Source organism: Asterias rubens, chromosome 2, assembly GCF_902459465.1.
Source record: "Asterias rubens chromosome 2, eAstRub1.3, whole genome shotgun sequence".
NCBI classification, from domain to species: Eukaryota; Metazoa; Echinodermata; class Asteroidea; order Forcipulatida; family Asteriidae; genus Asterias; species Asterias rubens.
This window is the reverse complement of record NC_047063.1, coordinates 23,617,806-23,641,666: the sequence shown is the minus strand read 5'-3', so window position 1 is coordinate 23,641,666 and position 23,861 is coordinate 23,617,806. Positions and strand designations below refer to the sequence as shown.

The following is a 23,861-nucleotide window of genomic DNA, read 5'->3' as shown; positions in this document are numbered from 1 at the left end:
GTAAAAAAAAACAGAAAAATACAAAGTCCTGACAAGAAATTCTCCTGCTATCTAATATTTATTCATTTATTTATTTATTTTAAATCTTTAGACATATACACAATGATTACAAGTTAGACTGGGGCTGTCAAGGTTATACAAAAGTATAAAAACTGTCATCTTGAGATGTGTGGCACCAGACCCCTGCCAACGATAAAAATGTAATTATATAAAATAAAAAGGAGATTGCACTCAAGTGCTTTTAAAATCACATATTAGAAAACATTAAAACAAAAGCCGACCAGTTGGCATACCTTTTAGTAGGAGTTCATATCTGGGTATCCTTTGTACTGGAGTTAACATATGGTGTTGGAGAGCGAGACCCCCACATTCTGGACGTCGCTGTGAATGAGGTCGAGAGAGAAAAGAAATGGGCGGTGTATCAAAACAAAAATTGCGTGAATTTTTTTTAAAGTTTACAGAGGTCTCCCTACTGGTTTGTGATGGAAATAAGCTCTGATTGATAAAACTTCATACTCCAAAACATCATCGCCGTCGTCGTCCTCTGAGTCATGGCTGACCCTTTGTGACCCTGGTTATGATGGAGTTCCACTTCTGTCTATCCATTGCAGATCGATAAGCAATGTTTATTGATAAGCCCGTGAATTCTTTGATTCCGTCTGTCCAACACAGTTTTTGACGGCAATGTCGGCGACTACCTGCAACACATCCTTGCACAATGATCTTCTCAAGGTTGTCCCCCTCTCTTCTGGATATGTGACCAAAGTACCGAAGCTTGTTTTTAATAATTTTTGATAACAAGGTGGGTCTATCTACTCCTATCTGGTTTCTAACAAAGACATTGGTCTTGTGTTCTTTCCATGATATTCTCAGCATTCTCCTCCATATCGCAAAAGCGTTGATCCTGTACCTGTCTGCTTTTCCCACAGCCCACGTCTCAGATCCAAAACTTCATATAGTAACAAAATCAAATAATTGTCCATCTATTCATCCCCAAATCATCAGAACTACAACAATTAAACTCCCCAAAAGACTAATTAAGGTTGACAAACTTGCTCACCTGCAATTCCGATATAGCTGCGGCAAATTTAGGCACTTTAGACGTCCACGAATTGAGTTGTTTCATGGCGTGGTTAAAGTTACCAACGTAGAAGGAGTAGAGCTTGAGAAAGTGTGCATTGTCCTTCAATACCTCCCCTAGACATGGATTCGTCTCCCTAATGACAAAAACATATTGTTATTATTATTTATATACAGGTCTCTCCACTACTAAATGGATAAAACCATGTATTATTTTAGTTTAGGTATTAGAGAATGAATTAAAAACAACAGTTGTGTCCAAGTTTTACTAGGGCACAGTAATGTTTTAAATGATTGTTCTTACACTTAACAGTCTAGGTACTTTTTGTAGGACACAAAACACAATGTCCACAGATTAACAAGTCACAACAATTATTTTAGCATGTAAAATGTATTTTCGTGACCTTGTTTTACTGTTTCTCAAAAACTACAGCACCTCAGCAAGTATATATTTGAAGAAAAGCTTTTTACACCATTATCTTCAAACGGTGTAATGTAAATCTGTGGACATTGTGTTTTGTGTTACAAAAAGTACTCAAATCCTTTAAGGGAGCGTTACAGAATTGGTAAGAAACAAAATTCGTGAAGATCACAGATTTAAATAAAACATACACAGTCTAATGACGATGATAGTAGAAAACACCCCTTGAAATATTTCTGTCTGAAAAGTTATATTTGATGAGAAAATCTAATTTCGCGTTTGGAGCGATTTATTTACCAATTATTAAATTTTCTTTTTGCATCGGTGTCATTGCAAATTATGTGTAATCGTTTTTATCACTAGTTTCTCATGAACCAGACGGCCAACCGCTCTCAAACTTCTATAGGTTTGTCAGTTTATGTACATGGTGGATTGCATGCAGTGCAAGTACACTGTCAGCAACTGTTTTGTTAGCACAAAAAAAAACATAATTCTGTAATGGTCCTTTAAAGGGAAGGTACACGTTTGTGTGCTTTCAGATAGGAATAAAAGACTTCTAGCTAGAAGTCTTTTATTATTTTAGTGAGAAATTACCTCTTTCTCAAAAACGACGTTACTTCAGAGGGAGTTGTTTCCCACAGTGTTTTATACTATCAACAGCTCTCCAATGCTCAGTACCAAGTCAGTTTTTAAGTTAATATTTGTTATGAGAAACTACCAAACGTGTACCTTCCCTTTAAATAAAGACAGATGTCAGAATAGTAACAACATTTCAGCACGCTTTCATTTTATTTATTTTATTATATTTGTTCTGGTTGTGAAGACAAGAACTCCCAAGAAAAATGAACTTAATCACTGTACTTGCCAAGACTCCAATAAGAGAAGACAAAGTAGATAGTTTGTTTTAAACGTGGAAGGAAAACCCCAGAGAATTAATCCAGGGAAAACCCAGGTGGTCAGGAAGCAGGGACTGATGAAAACTCAGTCCCCTTCAGTGCCCTAAGTTCAATACATGTAATACCATCATTATAAATAATAATAATAATAAACAGCATGTATAAGGCGCATTATGAATCAAAGATTCCTCAATGCGCCTAACAATAAAAACTAAAAGGCAAAAAAACAAGACCAATTAAAATATAGGCTAAATACTATTAAACTGAACAATAATTGACATTAAAAAAAGATTCAACAATGCAAACAAAAAAGTAGATACAAATGTTAAAACATTAGAAACAACAGACCAAGATATATAGGGCCTAAATAAACCCATAAAATTTGTAATATTAAAAATACAAGAAACTAATCCATCAATATAAATTGAACCATGAACAATTAGCAAATGTAAAAGTTTGTTTAGAGACTGAAAAAGATTCAACAGTGCACACAAAACTAGACACAAGTTTAAAGACAGTGGACACTATTGGTAATTGTCAAAGACTAGTCTTCACAGTTGGTGTATCTCAACATATGCAGAAAATAACAAACCTGTGAAAATTTGAGCTCAATCGGTCGTCGAAGTTGTGAGATACTAATGAAAGAAAAAACACCCTCCGTCACACGAATTTGTGTGCTTTCTGATGCTTGATTTCGAGACCTCAAGTTCTAAACTTGAGGTCTCGAAATCAAATTGGTGGAAAATTACTGATTTCTCGTATAACTACATCACTTCAGAGGGAGCTGTTTCTCACAATGTTTTATACTATCAACCTCTCCTCATTACTCGTACTCAAGAAAGGTTTTATGATGATAATTATTTTGAGTAATTTCCAATAGTGTCCAGTGTCTTTAAAACATTAGAAACAACAGACCCAGATATATAAACACTGGCATGCATTTGTTTAAAGGCAGTGGACACTATTGGTAATTACTCAAAATATTTATTAGCATAAAACCTTACTTGGTAACAAGTAATGGGGAGAGGTTGATAGTATAAAACATTGTGAGAAATGGCTCCCTCTGAAGTAAGTTAGTTTTCGAGAAAGAAGTAATTTTCCACGAACTTGATTTCGAGACCTCAGAATTAGATGAGGTCTCGAAATCAACTTGCATCTGAAAGCACACAACTTCGTGTGACAAGGTTTTTTTTTTTCTTTCATTATTATCTTGCAACTTCGATGACCAATTGAGTTCAAATTTTAACAGGTTTGTGAGAAGACTGGTCTTTGACAATTACCAATAGAGTCCACTGTACTCCTGATGAAATAGAAACTGCAAAACAACAACAAATATTCTAGAAACAATAACTGCATTCTAGCTTGGCATACACCAAGTTCAACGCTAACTTCCTGAACTTTATTTTGGTCACAAAAGTTGAACTTTCCCAAAGGTCAATTTAAGGTCACGTGTTGTAACTGATACAAACTTTACTAAGAGGGACAATTTAAATTGAATCAACCCAGCCAGTAATTAGTTGGATAATTAGGCTCAAGTGGATAATTAGGGTCAGGGCACTGCCAGAGCTGCCTACATTTTCCTACTTGCGTTCAGGGAGAATTTTCACAACAATCAGGAAGATATTTAGAATCACAATCAACCTAATGGGGACAAAGTTTCCATAATGAGTAAGATTTTCACTTTTTTGTTCATCAGAGCATGAAAAGATTGCTTTATTATCAGGGAGCTTCCTGCAGAGTCAGTGCGACTTGGCTAGTTTTAAAGAGTTATGCTTTTGCAGATGATGGTTTTCCCCGATCATTTAAAAATCCTTTAAAAGTTTTTTTAAAATGAAAAAAAGTGCCTAAAATCGAGAAGATTTTCAAATTTGTTTATAAGAATATGGAAAGATTTGTTTATTGGTAGGGAAATTTCTGCAGAATCAGGGAGAGTTGGCTAGTGATAAAAAAAAAATGCTTTTGCAAATGGTTTTCAGGAACATGCTCATAGAACTATTCATGATCTTTCAATAAACCCAAATCGTTTCATAACAGGGAAAAAGTTTAAATAATTAAGGAGATTTTCCAATTTGTTCATCAAAACATGAATTTAAAAAGATATGGTTCGTTTCAGGGACTGTCTGCAGAATTAGGGAGAGTTGGCTATGTGTAAAAAAAGTAATGCCCTTGCAGATGGTTTTTTAAAAAGATTTTCATGGTATCATTCCTGATCATTCAAAAACCCAAAAAACTAAATTGTAAAATGGAAAAAAGTGTCAAAATCACAGAGACTTTCTAATTTGTTCACCAGAACAGGAGTTGTTGAAAAAGATATGGTTTAGTTTCAGAGAGTTTTCCGCAGAATCAGGGAGAGTTGGCTAGTCTTAAAAGCTTTTGCAAATGGTTTTCAAAAAGATTGGTGTGGTACTACTCCTGTTCATTCAAAAACCTTAATTAAAATAAATAGTTTCATAACAGGGGAAAAGTTTTAATAATTAAGGAGATTTTACAATCAGAACATGAATTAAAAAAGATATGGTTTAGTTTCAGTGAGCTTTCTGCAGAATTAGGGTGAATTGGCTAGTGTTAAAAAAAGTATTGCTTTTGCAGATGGTTTTTCAAAAAGATTCCATAGTACTATTCCTGATCAATGTAAACAAGTTTCTAACGCTGACTTTAATCAATTTTCTTTTAGACTATGGCCTCCAGAAAAGGAACAAAAAAACCACCACATCCCTGTTGTCCTTCATGGCACACTATTTGATAAGCACATTAACAAACTGCTGTGTCTGTTTCCTGTCTAGGTTCGGATATAAACTGGCTGCGGGTTTTAGTTTTTGGCCTTAGCATATGGCGGGCGTACATGTACGCTTCCTTCTCATCTTACTAAACCATCAGGGTCAAAGTTGAGCAAAAACCTAGGATTTTTTCATTTCCTTTTTTCCTTGGGGGAAAAAATTATAGCATGAGCATGTTCATGAGTTGCTACATAGCCAGTTTTGTTTTGTTTTCAGGATTTTTTTTATTTCTATATTATTTTTTTTTTTTTGGGGGGGGCAGTGTTTTTTGGGGTTGTTTTTTTTTACGAGGGGGCCACCCCACCTCTTTAATTGGAGAGATTTATTAATTCTGTTCTTGATATTTCCCATTCAAGGTACAATTTCATAATAATTAGCACTTTATCACACCAAATGCAATGGGCACAGCAAAGAGCTCAATATTTTTTTCTGCAAGGTCAAAAGCTCCCTCCCAGCAAAGATTTGCTTTTTCTGCTAAGCAAAAGAAAGCCGGATACCAGTCACAGATAGTACATTTTGGGAATGGTACTTTGGCTGGTAACCTTATTCTGGTGAGCATTTGTGTCGAGTTATTCATTCTGCTTAAAGCAGCTCCATCAAATTTTGACCCAGAGATGAAGTACATCTCAAAGAAAATACCAGTTTTGCCGACCAAAAAGTTTCCCAAGCCGGATAATTACAATGCATAAAATTAATGGTTCTCTGCCTTTGAACTGTTGCATACAAATTTGTTAGTGATGTAATTTGTACTTGGTTTGGGTTATCGCTCGGAAACTCTCTCCATACACTTCTTCATAATAATCCCTGTATCAATGGCTAACAACAAGCCATTTCAAGGTATCAGTTTCTATAATGGATGACCATTCTATACTAAAGAAAACAAAATTGCTAATTCCCCCTTTATCAACCACGTCAAGCGACCCTATAAGACGTCAATCACCTGGTACTATTAAACCTATTACCTAATATGAGACATACAGGATCTACGACCTTTGTGGCCTCACTTCTGTTTCCTTGATGCTGATGACTTCATGCCTTAAGATCATGAGCAATAACTGCACACCGTTTAAGATTACTGACTTAAAGCTGGCTCGAGTCTTGTTTACGTAATTTGCTTTTCATTATTTTTTATCGAGCACAATACCCTTCAAGGGGTCTACATGAACTTACAGAGCTTTGGGGAAATTAAAACCATTCTGTCCTTCTGTGGTGTCATGCACTAATTTAAAGTACTGATGCCGTGTTACTATTCACCTTTTTTTCTTAAAGCACCGCAACTTTTCTGTAGAATGACAGACTTAAATCCCAATGGAGACACATGGTGAACTGTCCTCCCTGTCAACTTACCGCGACTGTGATGTAAAACTAACAGGCCTAATGAGGTCGCCAAAGACTTCCGCACAGCCACGGTAACTTTACAGGGCTGCTAAAAAGTCCAATGGTAAACCTAACATGACCATGCTGTAAAATGCTTTGCAAACGTCGCTGAATTTGTCTACAGTTCACAGGACCTAAGCTTAAAGTCCTAACCAAATGTAAGGGGGGTTCGGTGGCGGAGGATTTGTGCGCCGCGCACCCTTGCGTATATCTTGTATGTTTATTTTGTTTATCTTTATAAACCATGTGAACTTTGTTTACAATAAGTGTGACCTTGTGCATTCTTTGGGTATTCTGGCAGGCAAGATACTGCACTGGTCCTTTGGTAAAGTTGACGTTTTGTGTCATAATTTCCACATAAATCAAAGATTCATGAAAGTAAAAGCTGGACAAGTTTTGAGATGTTCCCCTTTTTCATCATATCACAAGTTGATAGGGGAAAAAAAGGGGAAAAAGGGAATTATGACATGTAGGATTTTATGTTTTCTTCCATTGGGCTGTGTACAAATCATGCCTGCAGGAAGTCCAGGCTCTGTGGCTCTTTAGTAAACATGTGATGTCACAGGTCAAGTCGTCTTTACAGTTCATTTTAAAAGTTTAAATCAATACTAATCTGCTTGTGTGTTCACTAATCATCCAACACACATTTCAGTGTTTTATTGTACTGGTTTACTATGGTAAAGTATTTTGCTAAAAATTCCATCACCAGGACTCGAACCCACTCTCTGCTGATCAGAATCTTCAGAGCTTGAGTCCCGTGCTCATTTCCGCATTCCACGACACGCAGCTACTATCCACATATGATCCTCGTATACTTATCTATAAAATCTAATGGAAAATCAACATACCATTCCTTGAGTTGTTTTTCCAACGCGCAAAGGATCACATCCGAATGGAGTCTGTATATCGTTGAGATGTTGGAGAATATTTCCATGGGTACCGTGGGAGGGAACCAGCTATGCTTCTGATTCTCTTGTGTGATTCGGGCAAAAAAGATCTGGCAAAAAAATATATAGATATATATCGGTGAATGTGAATTCTGACCCCAAAACAACTCTTTTGAAGCATTAAAAAAATAATAATAATAATAATATTAATAGTATGCAGTTCTTATGTAATACTTTTAATATTGAAAGTGTCCTTTTTGGCTCCCTCTGAAGTAATGTAGTTTTGAGAAACAGGGTAATTTCTCACTCAAACAGTGAGAGACTTCAGCTGTATGAAGTCTTGTATTAGGCATCTGATAGTCACACAAATTTGTGCAACAAGAGTGTTCTTTCTTCCTTTATTCTCTTGCAAATTCGATGACCAATTGAGCCAATAATCCATCTATATACATTGAACCATGAGCAATTAGCAAATGTAAAAGTTTGTTTAGAGACTAAAAAAAAGAGTCAACAGTGCACACAAAACTAGACACAAGTTTAAAAAACATTAGAAACAACAGACCCGGATATATATATAATAAACACTGGCATGCATTTGTTTAAAGGCACTGGACACTATTGGTAATTACTCAAAATATTTATTAGCATAAAACCTTACATGGTAACAAGTAATGGGGAGAGGTTGATGGTACAGCATAAAACATTGTGAGAAACCGCTCCCTCTGAAGTAAGTTAGTTTTCGAGAAAGAGGTAATTTTCCACGAATTTGATTTCGAGACCTCAGAATTAGAAGAGGTCTCGAAATCAACTTGCATTTTCGTGTGAAAAGGTTTGTTTTTTTTTTTGTTTTTTTTCATTATTATCTCGCAACTTTGATGACCAATTGAGTTCAAATTTTCACAGGTTTATTATTGTATGCATATGTTGGGATACACCAAGTGTGAATGCTGGTCGTTGACTATTACCAAATTACGTGTCCAGCGCTTTAAAAATGATCCGACAAGGAACATCCTAGATTTAAATAATTGGCTCATCACGAGAGACAACGCCATCAACCACAACAAGGCTGGAATGCATCTCAGTTGAAACTTCTCCAAAACAAACCTTTTGGCAACTTATCACCAGAAACCCATTTCCTTATTCTTGTTTGTAACCTTCATGCCAGCAATCCATGAACTTGTATTTTATGATACGCATGTAGGTCTTAATTATAAAAAAAACAAAGGCAGCTGATACTCCGTTGTAAATTTTTAATTGAAAAAACACGTCCAACAAGCAAGGATGGTACACATCTCTTGCTGGGACTCTGGCCTGCAGTGGGAGGAGCTGTGTACAGCAATGGAAGACCACAAGTTTGGCGAGATGGGAGAGGGTCAAAACTCCCCAGGAAAATCTCCGGGGTATTTGCTGCAATGTGAAAAGAGCTTATAGCTCACACCACCCAAAAACAGAATAGCACATTTTTAGTTTAATAGCATTAAAGGGAAGGTACACGCTTGGTAATTACTCAAAACAAATATTAACTTAAAAACTGACGTGGTAACTAGCATTGGAGAGCTGTTGATTGTATGAAACATTGTGGGAAACAACTCCCTCTGAAGTAACGTAGTTCTTAAGAAAGAGGTAATTTCTCACTAAAATAATAAAAGACTTCTACATGTAGCTAGAGGTCTTTTATTCCTGAAAGTACACACATTCGTCCAACAAGGGTGTTTTTTCTTTCATAATTTTCTCCCAACTCCAATGACCCATTGAGCTCAAATTTTCACAGGTTTGTTATTTTATGCAATGTGTTAAGATGAAGTGAGAAGACTGGTCTTTGACAATTACCAACAGTGTACCTTCCCTTTAACCAAAAATTTAGCCCTAAACAGTTTTAAACTACAATCTCCTAACCCCTGATAAAAAAGCAACAATGAACAGATGAGCTTACTTGGTCAATGAGGTACAAATTCTTAACATATGTCCGCTCCGTTGTGAGGACTTCATAAGCTTTCTTGTGGGTCTCATCCAGGAATTGAACTGGCTCAGGTATGACATCCTCCTACAAAGACAGATCATTCAATCAATCAAAATCAATGATTTAACGCCGGTATCCATAAGTAGTCGTTCAAAGGCGCTTTGACAGAAGAATCTATTACATAGAAAATGTTCCTCGTGTACAAAAGTTTTTTTTAGTCTCTTCTTGAAAAAGTTCACATTTTTGCAATGTGTTAATCAGGAGATCAGGGCCCAGTTTCATGGCTCTGCTTATCGCCAAATTCTGCACTTACGACAGACCATAATTCCCCGCTTACGGGCATGCACCAAATTTCCTAGCCTTGTAAGCCTAGAATGCCTAGTAACATGGTGTACGCACACTTGCCGTAAGCACAGATTTCCCTGCTTACGGTAAGCAGAGCCATGAAATTGGGCCCTGCCCACAGTACAGGTGCTGCACTGGAACCAGATCAACCACGGCCCAATTTCATAGAGCTGCTAAGCACTAAAATTTGCTTAGCATGAAATTTCTTCCTTGATAAAAACAGGATTAACAACAAAATTTCCATTTGATGGATATTGCCTGTTACTGGTATTCAGCTGTTGTTGGCTAAACCTGAAAGCCACATGGAAATTTGGTTGGAAAACCTGTTTTTATGAAGGCAAAAATGTCATGCTTAGCAAATTTTTGTGCTTAGCAGCTCTATGAAATTGGGCCCAGATTTGGGTCAATATGAACACCATTTTGAAAGGTCGGGTCATGAATTAGTTCTTGCCAACGTAACGCTGATTAATAGGCAATTATAAAGAAAGATACAAACAACATTCACATGTGAAAGTTTCTGCTGATTACAGTGTCTACCTTGCTGAGAAAACAGCAACAAAACTGTCACAGTATTTTCAAAAAGAAACTTGGAATCCATCCACACTGAGCAGAGTGACAGTGGGTACCAACTTCATCTCTGTTCGAAGCATTCGTGAGCAGAAACCAATCCTCAAAAATCTGCAAAACAATTCCTGCCTTCAGGTTTCCATTGTTTGACCTTTGACCTCAGCAATGGCAGCCAATGATGCAAGGGGTCTTATCTGGTAGCCACAATTTAATTGTGCTTAAGCTATATTTTGGCGCTAAAGAGCAGCTCTAAGAAATAAGACCCCAGCAGCCGATTTCACGAAACTTTACGCAACTGTGTAAGTCCACTTACACACATTTATGGCGCAAGTTTCTTCATAAACGTTGCGCAAGTGGACTTACGCAGTTGCGTAAAGGTTTCGTGAAATCGGCTGCTGGTCTTTCGTTTGTCTTCCAAAAGCCAAAGGATGCCTAATGCTAATGTACGACTGTAAAGGAACATTACAGATTCTGTTTTTGCTAACAGTTGCTGGCAGCGTAAGCACTTTATGTTATCCACTATAAACTGACAAACCTATAGAAGTTCGAGATTGATCGTCCATCTGGGTCCCGAGAAAAACATGAAACATTGATTACACATTTTGCATGACATCGTTAAAAAAAACAATAAAACACTCACTGAGCAATAAACGCCAAACGAGAAATTAGTTTTTATTAATTCCTCAATGACATTTCAGACAGAAATATTTCAAGGGATGTTTTCTACTATCATCGTCATTAGACCATGCAAGTTTTGTGTAAATCTGTGATCTTCACGATTTTGTTTCTTACCAACTCTGTATTTTCCTTTAAACTCACCAACATATCCTCAGAAGCATCCGAGTCAAAATCTGACGCAGTCCCGATTGGCTCATCATCATCCGAATCCTCGGCAAAATCAGAGTCCATCGATCTCATTTGTCTCCTCAGAATTCGCCTCGACATCCTCCGATCCCTAGTCTTTTGTTTCCTCTCCTGTCCCATAAGATCACTGTGCATGAGAACGCCTGAATCCCCACTGGACATACCGCCAGAGTTCCGTAGAACAGCCTGCCCATTACCGTTGGTGATGTTCGATTTCTTAGCCGCGGTCTTATCCACGTCCGGAATCGGTATGATCGCATACGGTCCATCCTTATCGCTCAGGCGTTTTTTCGACTTTCCAACGTTAGTCGTCGCAGAGTTATCATCGCCAGCTTCGGGGACCTCTTGCCCGAAGAACTGTTCTAGTTTTTTGGAGGACCTGTTTAACTTGGGGATGGCCGTGTCCGGCGGCGAGGGCGCTTCCTGGTATACATCGTCGTAGATATTATTGCTCTCCATGGGTGTGTTTTGTTTTGCAGGGTTGAATCTGGCCGCGTTGTGTCTCTTAGGACACGCTACTTTAGGGGACACATTTGGCTGGCCGTTTTTCACAATCGGCGTAGTGGCACTGTTGTTCACTGCGGCTAGTGGTTTCGGTAAAATCTTAGGCTTGGTGGGAACTGGTGGTTTCTCAGCTGCAAGGTAAAGATGAAACAAAAAGAAAACAGCTTGTTACTTCCTTATTGTCTTTTTAAAATCAGGGTCACGATCATTAAAGGCAAAATGTAATCAATGTTGATAAAAAAAAACGTATCAGCCTTTTGAATTAAAGTTCAGATTCAGTTAAATTTATGTACGCGCCCCAGCATGCACGCAGGCGGCCGTTTTGTAAGTTGAACAAACAGGCATTGCTTAGCGTGTGTTGTGCAGCCATTTTGTAAGTTGAAAAAACAGCATCGCGTCAGCATTCAATAAACACAAACTCCAACGTGAACTTCGTATTCAACGCGCGTACATAATGGCGAGCGTGTCTCATTGCGGTCCTGTCGCCTTTGTGCATCACCAGTGTGCCCTCTTGTATATAACTCTATGCCTGACACTGATCAACATGTTGTGTGTTTTGTTCACAAAATAAAACCATTTCAATCCAATTTTACTAAATGTAATCTTTACACACTGGTCAACCTTTCTCTAACTATAGCCTATAAGGAACAATAACATGGTAATGTAAACTTTGTTGAAGTTCATCTTTAAAGGATATATTTGAAGGTTTTGTATAACTGTAACAATTTTATATTCTAAATTTCAACCTTTACACTATGAATCTGATGAGGAAATACATGACAAAACATGACAATGTTTGCTTGGTTGTTTAAATCCCTCTCACTAATCATTCTAACAGAGGACTCTAAAAACTGCCAAACCTAACAAACGGCTTGTACAGTACACTGCATTAGGCCTTGATGTACATCAAAGCATAAGAGCAATCCATTGACTAAGATAAGGGAACACCAATCGTATGTTTTAATAGACAATAATTTGCCTCTGGGATAAAAAATTACGATGTCCTCTAGCCACCATCTTAGAGGTAAGATTATGATGCAACAATGGAAAATGCATCTGTTTATGCATTAGGCACCTTATGGGCCAATGACCAAAAATCTTTTGTTTTAATAGATAATTTGCCTCTGGGATAAAAATTACTTTTTAGGGTTTTACAATGAACTGCAATTGTGATAACCACTTGTGTACTCCAATAATGATAGTATTAACATTTCAATTAATAAACGATGCCATCTAGCCACCACCTTAGAGGTAAGATGCATAGCTGTTTAAATGCATAAAAGGCGCATTATGGGCCAATGAGCAACCGCCTCTTGACCTCTAGCTGATGAGGGCAACCTACTCACAAGAAGCGCAAACTGTTGAATAACATGCATTGTGGGATAGCTATGGATCAAATTTGATCACCAGCTAGACCACACTGCACCTTATTCCTAGATTTACGCGCGCGCCCGAGTATTTGCAAAAAGGTCAATGAGGAAAGGTCTATTGCCAAAAAATAGGAAACTGCCAACATAAGGCCTGAGTAGCAAAGTTGGTTGAGCGCAGGCACATTCAAGCCAGTGATCACAGGTTATATGATTTAGTAAATTTGTCGTTGCACTGCTCACACCCAAAGTTTATGAATGACTGAGTGATTTGCAGTTTACCCTTTCGCAATGGTTGCAAATACAACTTTTATGAACATCCTACAAAAATGAACCTCTATGATGCAGTATTTTCTTTTAACATGCAGTAATCAACGGAAACCAGGAAGTATGTGCAAAGAAAATATGAATTCTGGATTGGTTTACACACTTCACTGCATGCAATGTGAATTACATTATAACTTTAAATATACAATGTATTTATTAGTCTTGAATTTGTTTTTAGGAGTATATTATCTCATTCAAATAATTGGCCTACAGGGGTGAGAGCCATTGCTGACAAAAAAAGTCTACAACTTGAATCCAAATCACAGTGAAATGAAATGAGGGCAACTCATTGTCAAACTGCCTAGAGCTCTTCAATATTATTTTCTTTTTCATTGTTATATGTTTTGTGTTGTGCATACATGTACATGTAGAGGTATTCTGCATATGCGACATGTAAAATGTTTTGTAGTATATCATTATTGATTCCCAATTTGAATATCTCCTGGATTTTTAGATTCCAAGGAGTATAACAAAGGACAATTGGCATCAAGTTTACGATTGAAGAGTTTTTTCTTCTGATTAGAAGTGAAACAGAAAGAAAGCATTATTTGTATTCCAAGGCATTCACTTACATACTGAGCCGAGTTTCAGAGAAAGTTATTCAAATAAAAAAGTCCCTTTTTGTTTCTGGTAAAAACTAAATCAACACTCAGTTTGAGGATAACTGTCTTAACTGTTTTACTTTGAATCCGACCTGTCTTTTATTTATGCTCAGTGCGACAAAGTTTAAAGGTACATGTAGGTTTGAATATTTGCCCAAGTGTAGAGTTTTATCAGCGACTTACTCTTGATTATCGACCCTCTACCAACTGAGCTCTCTAGCCCTAATGTTGGCAGTCTGATTTTGTCATCGTCTTTGTTAAGGAGTGCCAGACAGAACTGTAACGCCAATATTTGCTGTGTGTTTGAAAGAAGAACGACACCGGTTTATAGATCACTTGCATACAAGCCCACACAGCTCCTCCACTGAGGTCATAGGAAGACCTATCATTGGCTGAGAGTTCAGTATGGCTTGGTCACATGTGCAGATTTCCATTGTTTGACCTCAGCTAGGGCAGCCAGTGTAGGTCTATGGAACTGAAATTTCGAGGAGTGAATTCACTCGTCAAAAAAATGAATGGTGAAAATGTAAGAATCAACGGCGCAGGCCGAGTGGTCAAGAGCTGTGGTGTATTTGACCAGCAGAGTGTGGCTCTGAGTTCCAGTCTTGACACTTAGGCTTGCACTCATGGCATTTTGCCATACCAAAATCAAATGATTAGAAAATGATGGGGTGGGGGCGTCAAGGGGTTATGACCAGGGTGATCACATGGGAACTAAAGTTTGTCACCAATTTGTGTGACCTTGCTCTACATTATCATGACTAGTTGCACCCTTAATGACTCTTCAGGAACATCACAACCCAGCCAGTGGTGCCCAGCCCCCCCCCCCCCCCCCTCCAGTCACCCCCTTGTCATCCTCTCGTCATCAAGGCTGACTTAAATGCCATGCATCCATACATTCATGGGACACACACTCGCAGACATTTAAGTGGGTTACTTGGTTTTCCGTTGTTGCTTGTGTATAATTTATTTAATGATAATAATAATATGGATTTTTAATGCTGAATACTGATCAACAGTAATCAATTCTTTTTACATTTTAATGTTTTTGATTTTTCTTGTGAATATACGTCTTAATGGTTGTCTGAACTGTTTTGAAGTAATTTTGAGGTTGGTCTGACAATTTTCTTTTTTTTTTACTCCCAATGAGTTTTCAATGTGTTTTGTTCTGAAGCTCAAAAGAACAATCATTCTACATTTCCGCCTCAGTCTAGCCTACTCCATAACTATTTAATGTTTTACTATTCCTCTTTTGTCTGTAATTTATTATGAAGAGAAATAAAGTAACAATATATTACAAGAAAAATTCAAATAATAATAATAAAATAATAATAATAAGCCAACTTGGGAAAGACCATGTCAATAGGTCTAGTAAAGGGCTTGAACATTCTTGGTTTCCAATTCTTCTTTTCATGAGACTTTTTTTTATAATTTGCATATAGGCCCCCTATATGTAAATATTGTTGTATTATTCAATAAAAAGTGTCAACAAAACAATTAAAAGCTCCATATTATTTCCCCCCCCCATTTTTTTTTGTTCCTGTCTTTTAAAAATCCCTGGCATGAAATGTTTATAATTTCAACAAAACCAGCTTTACCCTGAAAGTAAAATCATCCATAATTTTTTTGTTTGCACATCCAAACTCAACCGAGTTTACACTAATCATCATGATTTAATTGTATACATTACACAGTAACATAAACACCAATTCAACCTGTGTTAAAATCTTAGACAAATCTAGACTGGGGAGAAAATTAAATTAAGGGAGAAACAAACTCCTTTGTCAACAAATGCAAGTCTGACCGCGCAACTCTTTCCAAAAAGTTAACACCAGCATTAGAAAACATTAAAATCTTGCAATTTATTTGAGTTAGTTTCATAAACAAAAACAAAACAAAACAATTTCCAAATAGCACTCTTGACAATGTAATCATACCAATAAATCATGGCTTTTCCTTTTCCTTGCACACAATTGTAACTGAGCTCATTCCGGATTGAAATTCCACTCTCATAAATAGAATTTCTGCCTAGTTTCAGATCTCTCTACATAAAACTCAATTTTCCAGGAGGTGATGCATTTAACCAGCTGTCCTCTAGTCCCATATGAGATTTAGTTATGCCATAATTGTCATTCACATAAATCAAAACTATCCGTCCAACTGTGGTACAATGTAGTTGGTGACTCAGCCAACGCCCCCCCCCCCCCCCCCCCCCCAGTGAAACATTCCCTTGCCAAATTTAGATAATATAGTGAAGGAAGCCGCACACATACAATCCAGGCAATATTATTCAACTATTCACTTGCAAAAGTTGATAAGCAAATCATCTACAACCGATTGAGTGAGGGAGGGGGGGGGGGTATGTAAATAAAAATAAAAATATTAATAAACCATTCTCGTATACAGTACAGCGCATCACAAAGAAGTCTCCATGCTCTTTGGGATGAACAAAAGACAAGTTAGAGAATAGAGACAAATAAGTACATGAAGAAAATTGTTATGTTGTCCGAAAGACTATTCCACTAATTCTGCTGAGCTGCAAAAGCTCTGGCCCCATAAAAGTGAGAGAGAGTCGAGGGATGCATGTACAAAACTAAAGGGTAACAGATAGAGACACTTGGATTTTGAGCAGAGATTATTATGAACTGGATGATATTTTCAGATGAGGTCTTGGAGGTATGGAGGGGGGGCCTAACCCAAACCTTGTAAAAGATTGTGTACTTACACGCAGGCAGTCTGCCCCTGGTTCCACCGATCCTACGCATTATAAAGTTATAATTCCAGATCCAACAGAAAAAAACAAATATCCAAGAACAATCCACGAGAGCCCCAATCGACGGAGATGTTCACTTAGAGATTGACTCAGTTCAAGTGAAGTATTAGTGAGTATAACATCATCGTTGTGTACACTACGTCAGTCTGGACACTTTGGGTTTTAAGTCTGGCTTTCACATTGCTAGTAGTTTAGGTACGGTTGGTCCATCAGAGTGCCTTCGTACTGTAGCCATTGCATATCATGGTATATCACACACTACTGAACCGCAAGCTGCTCAACTACGTCTGTGTGTGTACACTTTACATCAGCTCTTGGGCATCAGATATGATTACTCACACAGCCATATAATCCAAGGGCAACTGCTCTTTCCCCTAGTGGGACAGTCCAGTTATCTGATCTCCAGAACATTGTCTATTGACATACCCTCTTTAGACCTTATTCATTAACTGTTGACTCAAGGGTGGAACTTGAGTGTGCACTAGGGGTGGGGGTTTTAGGCATTAAAGTTTAGATGGGTGACCAGGGGGGAAGGGGTTATTTGGCCCTGTGTGTAAACAGGGTCAATGGTCCTTATAGGCAGCTCATCAGGGCTGTATACTCCCCAGGGAGCTGAGAAACATTACAGGTATGTTATCATTGTTGGCCCTATGACCAGGGCACTAATGTAAAGCACCTTGATATGGTTATTGTGAAATGCGCTATATAAGAATTTGTTAATATTATTATTATTTTTAGACCACATTTTAATGTTGGCAAGTTGATGCAATCTGACAGTGATCTAATTCGTTCATTTGTGTGGAATTTGAGCATGAGAAGGGGCAGGGTTGAAGCGTGCCATTGGAGAAGGGAGGGAATTCAAAGACTATGGATGGGAGGGGGCTATAGGGGGGTTAGAGCAATGATCAATGATGACTGGCATATCATTTTAAAGGTCTTGTCTAATCGATGCAGTAATGATAGAGACTGCAAACCAATCAGGCTTCCGCTTTAGGCTCTGTGTTCTGGCCTGGGGCCTCAGTAGAGCACGTATGCAAAACATGCGCAATTTGTCAAAACACCGCAGGGCCAAGCTAGCCTGAGCCGAAGGCCTTAGAAAAAAAAAGGCCTTAGAAAAGGTTAGGGCATAGTTGATGGATCCTTGTGGAGGGAGGGGGGGGACATGAATAGGAACTAGGGATAGGAGAGGAGAGACAAGGAGAGGCCTAATGGTCATATCGGAGTTTTATGAAGAGCGATTAAGATCAGCCGGTCCATTGGTTCAACTCCAATTCAAAGATAATTAGTGTACGTCCATTGTGTCACCATAAAGAGTACAATAATAACACAGGAGGGGGGAGTTATAAGACTTACTGAAAGAAAGGACCTCGTGTGGGAGTGAGGACCCCCCCCCCCCCTACCTAGTGGGAGCCAGAGAGGAAAAAGGGGTGTCTTAAGACAGATATACGTACGTATTCCTAATAAAGACGTCATCCGAGGGAATTGAAACACATGAGGATGATGGTGCTATAGACACTGAAATCCAACCACAGTTAGGTTGTGGTTTTTTTATGCTGGAGGAGGGTGGAGGGGGTCAGGGTGGGGTCACTTCGGGGTCAATACTTTTGTTTCACTGATGATGCGTACACCTCATGACTTTGAACCATACTTAAAGTAAATCACTGGTCTTTGACAGATAATATTAATTCACAAATCCCTTGACAGTAAACACAAGAGGGCCCAATCCAATGAAGCTGTTTAGCAGATAATACTGCTCATTAGCAAATTTCTTTGCTAATGAGCGAAAATTGACTGGTCATGTTTCATTGAAAACAGTGAAAGTGCCTGTTTTATTGGTTGATTTTTGCACAAATTTGTAAAATTATTTTGCTTGCGGAATTGAAACAAAAACTAGTCATTTTGAGAGCTCTACAAATGCTATTTTCTTCACTTTGACAGTATCAGACAGAAACAGTTCTCTTTGCTACTTGTTTGAACTTCATAATCAACAGATTTTCCACTGGAAAATAATCGCAAGTTTTTGTTTAAATTACTAATTCATTGTTTTTAAAACACACATTAATTCCCATCTTTCGTCGCAGTGATCATAAGACAAACATTATTTTAGCATGTAAAATATATTTTCATGACATCGTTTTACTCGTTTCTCAAAAACTACAGCACCCTAATATTTTCAGGGAAGCTTTCTAATATCATGTTCATCAAACGGTGTAAGTTTAAAGTCACCTGGAAGTGGTATTTTGTCAAAATAAAGCTTTTGTTCCACTTTGATGAGTGGAATATGAATAAACAATTAACTAAGGTTTAAAAAAATTAGCTTTCCATGCTATTTACAAATTTGAAAATAAGCCCGAACCGAGAGGGCGCTGTTCATGACATCAATCGAGGCACGATGAATCGCATACACTGCCAACACAAGATAGTGACGCTTGGCGCAAGCTAAAAACATCAACACCTGTTTTTGTTTTTTTCACGTTAGGCAACTGCTCCTTTAGGTACCTTCTTCAACTTCCCCACCACCTGGAAAAATTGTTGGGCTGGCGTCATGTTTTAGAAAAGAACATTTCTCTTCATGTCAAACTGTGTAGTGTATTCCGGATTCTCGAAGCACGATGGCTCGAAGTGTTTGCTGCACAGTGCCGGAAAATACGTTGGACCGGACCACTCTGCAAACTGACCTCATCTTCGGCAATACACCTGGTCGACATTGCCGGAAAATGCAGGAAAAAACTTTTTTGCAACGTACAAACTCACGACTACGACTTGAATGTACTTGCACGTACGTGTGTTCGATGTTCGATTGAGGCAAAGTCTCCCTCGATTGACGTCACAAAAGGGGTAGGCGGAGTTACCCCCACACAACTTTATTTATTTTTTAAACATATAAATCGTTAAAAACAATTACTCAAAAATAATTTTATTGTTCAGAAACATATACTGCAATGTTTGAAAAAAAAATTCTATTTGAGAAAAGAGTCAAACAATGTTCGAACATTATTTTAGCAAGTACTGGTATTTACGCGACTTTCCTGAAAAAATTTGCTTTGAGGTTTTTACTTTTTTTTTCTCAAAAACTTGACGACTTAATGAAGGTAAATTATATTAAATACATGTACATCTTCATTCATAGTGAGTAGAGATTCATGTCATGGCCAAAAGACTTGATCTACAAAAGATACCAAACCCCTTTAAATGTCACATGGGTAAATCGTTGCAATTTAGAACTTGGCCCATCCAGAAGTAAGGGTGACTGTTGTTGTGTTTTATTTTTAGCTGCAGATATTATACTTTGCCAAATCATTTTCAATCTTGGGGGGTGACTAAACTTCATAAAACAATTGACTTCCTTTACTGAGGTGTGTTGTGGCAGAGAGCGGATAAGAACACCAGACGGCTCTGGGGTTTCTGATCATCAGTGTGTAGGTTCGAGTCCCGGTCGTGACACTACCGGGCAACCTTGGTGGTTTAGTTGGTAAGACACTGCTCTAGAATTGCAAGGGTCATGGGTTTGAATCCCACCCGAGTAATATGCCTGTGATATTTGTTCACAGGACTCGGGAAAGTACTGAGTATACAGTGCTAACACACATCAGTGTATGGGTAAAAAACACCAAAGTTAATATTCTTTATCCCCAATGCAAATTTAACATCTACATGTATTATATAGAAAGTTAATGTTTTGTTAACCAAAAAAAGTACTTTAAAGACCACTCTTGATCAATAAACACCATTTACAAGCAGGCCTGAAATATGCAAAAAGCAATTTTAAGAAACCCACACAAATGGCACCAATGATAGTCCTGAGCAGACAAAATGTAACTTAACGTTGACAACAACACAGTGCCTGCTGAAGTACATGATTATGAAAGAAGGAAATAGGGCAAAGAATAACAAAGACACCAGTCTTGGTAGGATACTTATATTGCCACTGAACAAAAGAAAGTGAAATTAGCAAAGAGATTTTGCTTAAAGCCATTATATACTTTCGGTAAACAGTATTGTCCAAGTCCCACACTTCGTGTATCACAACTTATATATAAAACAACAAACCTGTGAAAATTTAGGCACAATCGGTCATCGGAGTCGGGAGAAAATAACGGGAAAACCCACCCTTGTATCCGCGCATTTCGCCGTGTCATGACATGTGTTTAAAATAAATCCGTAAATCGAGAATTTATATTGTTTTACTGTTTTCTCAAAAAGTAAAGCATTTCATGGACTAATATTTCAAGAGAAGTCTTTCACCATTACCTTCTGTAAACCCTGTAAATTATTTGTAAATCTGTGAACTTTTTTTTATTTTTCTGTACCGAAAGGGTCCAATGGCTTTAAAGAGGCAACCTGTTGCACTTTCACCTGACAATTCTAGATCAAGATTTAAATACCAGAAATATCTGCCCCCAAAGCATGACACAACACCTTTAACCTTTGATAAAGACTCTGCTAGAATCAGACCATTAACAAATATTTGGTAAGCAGCTTGCAATCAGTTGCTTAAATTTTATATCTTTACCTTCGCTAAAATCTTCTGACACAATAAAATGTGGTACATTTTGGCTCGTTACTTTGGGACTGCTTGAGAAAAATTCAAGATGCATGCATGGTACCCGTGTCCCATATGAGTCTCGTTTAACAAACGTGAGTAGTTATGGGTATTTTTTTGGCACCATTACCGTATACTTTATTCTGTATGTTAAAATTGGCGATGCTATCCCACGGCGATGTTTCCTAAAAATCAAGAAAAAGTATACGTTTCACTAAAAGAGAAACTACATGTCATTAACATTTTCGTTCATTATTCTCTTGCGACTTCGATAGCCAATTGAGTCCAAATTTTCGCAGGTTTGTTATCTGACGAATGCGTTGGGATGCACTAAATGAGAGTACTGGTCTTTGACAGTTACCAAAGGACTCCAATGTCTTTAAAGGCAGTGGACACTATTGGTAATTACTCAAAATAATTATTAGCATAAAACCTTACTTGATAGTGAGTTATGGGGAGAGGTTGGCAGTATGAAACATTGTGAGAAACTGCTCCCTCTGAAGTGGAGTAGTTTTCGAGAAAGAAGTAATTTTCCACGAATTTGATTTCGAGACCTCAAGTTTAGAATTTGAGGTCTCGAAATCAACCATCTAAACGCACACAACTTCGTGTGACAAGGGTGTTTTTTCTTTCATAGTTATCTCGCAACTCCGATGACCAATCGAGCTCAAATTTTCACAGGTTTGTTATTTTATGCAAATGTTAAGGTACACCAAGTGAGAAGACTGGTGTTTGACATTTACCATTAGTGTCCACTGGCTTTAAGGCTCTTTGCTTACTTGTTTGTAAAGGCTCACTGGAGGAGACCTTTAGTGCCTTCTGGAACAACCCACGGGCGTTGCTGATACTGGTAGTGCCGAGTATATCGTCGTGCAAGCTGGAACGTCGTCGCTGGATTTCAGGCATCGGTGTCTCATCTTGCACGAGCATCAACGGGTTTTGGCTCAGTGGGATGACGCTTCCCTCGAGAGTCGCTGATGAACCATTCCCGATGTCTGCCCCTGAAAATGATGACATTCGGGGGTGGAATGATGATATTGGATGAGCATCGACGATGATGATGATGATGAAAGTAGGAAAGAGACTTGACCATTTATGTTAAGTTAGCAGCCAGGATTTGCAGTTATGATCCCAATGTAGCAGTTAGTACTTATGTCTAAATAACTAACAACTACATGTATAGGAAATGTCCACCACAAAAACAGCATTATGCCAGGATCAAGGAAATGAACAAAGGTGGGAAGTACTATGGGATGTTGACCTGAGGTTAACGTACCACATTTGGCCACCCCCCCCCCTTGAAAAAAAAATAGAGGAAAATGTTATATATTGTTAAAGACCACAGGAAGTTAAAAGATATGCCAACATCCCGCATGTGCATCCACGTACTTGTATCTGTTAATTTTGTGTCTATCCAGAGAAAATTAATCCTTTGAGTTTCCTGTGACCATATCGTATAATATGTATTTCTTCAAACAAAGAATTGGTTTTCGGAAGCATTGGAAGTACATTGTAGTACAGGGCTTTAAATTGAAATTGGACCGCCGGCCCGAGGCCAGTGATTTTAGCCTTGGGCCAGTAAAATCAAAATTCGACGAACACGTCTTGTGTTTTTCAATTGAAAGTATGCTGCCTTATTGTGTACTGTCTTTCTGATTATTTTTTTTTACTTTATGAATCTGAAAATATCTTCCAATTCTCTTGAGTATCAAAATAAGCTTTAAATGACAAATGATATTTTATAATCATTTCTTAAAGCTTGTTCAACTACTTGAATAACTTTACAATGGACCAGGGCCCGATTTCATAACGCTGCTAAGCAAAAAAAATTGCTTAGCATACAATTTCTCCCTTGATAAAAACAGGATTACCAACCAATTTTCCACGTGATTTTTAGGATAGGCAAACAACAGCTGAAGACCAGCATCAAGAAGCATGAAACAAATGGAAATTTTGTTGATAATCCCATTTTTATCAAGGATGAAATTTCATGCTAAGCAAATTTTTGTGCTAAGAAGCTCTATGAAATTGGGCCCAGTACAGGGTGAGTAAAAAAGAACTTTAATGAGATTTATGGTTTAAAAACTGACACCCAAAACCCCAAACATATTTAATAAGCTCTCTTTCCTGCTTATCTGGAAAAAAGGAATGAAACAAATTGATAATTTCTCAGAGAAGTTACGCCTGTTTTTCTGAAAGCACCTATGTTTGTAGCTGTACATGGAATGTTAATGCTTGACTGAAAAGAATAGCAAAGGGTGTATAAAAACGTCATTCATTTGTACTCAGTAGACAGTTTACAAATTGAATACCTTTATTGAAACAGACATAACTCCTCTCAGGAATTATCAATTTCTTTCATTCTTTTTCTAATAAGCAGGCGAGAGTGCTTATTACATATATGATTTACTGAACTTTTGATTGTCATTTTGTTTATTTATTAAAAATTATTACCAATCCTGGTCAACTTCTTTTTGACTCACCCTGCAATTTTGGTGTCAGTCCGATAAAGTTTTAACCAGACAGGTCCACCAATCTTGTAATTTTTACTTAATGTTCAAATGTTGACTT

General features: G+C 37.7%; 1 protein-coding gene across 5 annotated transcripts in view; it reads right to left on the bottom strand.

The window, feature by feature from the left end:
- LOC117307082 (FYVE, RhoGEF and PH domain-containing protein 1-like) overlaps nucleotides 1-23,861 on the bottom strand; it is an 81,604-nt gene that overhangs the window by 19,794 nt on the left and 37,949 nt on the right. For all 5 annotated transcript variants that reach the window (XM_033791736.1, XM_033791734.1, XM_033791735.1 and 2 more), the window contains 6 exons: nucleotides 22,070-22,291; nucleotides 11,130-11,809; nucleotides 9,372-9,482; nucleotides 7,400-7,548; nucleotides 1,061-1,217; nucleotides 294-381 (listed from right to left, as the gene is read on the bottom strand). In XM_033791736.1, the coding sequence (XP_033647627.1) occupies nucleotides 294-381; nucleotides 1,061-1,217; nucleotides 7,400-7,548; nucleotides 9,372-9,482; nucleotides 11,130-11,809; nucleotides 22,070-22,291 (1,407 nt within the window). The remainder of the gene's footprint in view (nucleotides 1-293; nucleotides 382-1,060; nucleotides 1,218-7,399; nucleotides 7,549-9,371; nucleotides 9,483-11,129; nucleotides 11,810-22,069; nucleotides 22,292-23,861) is intronic.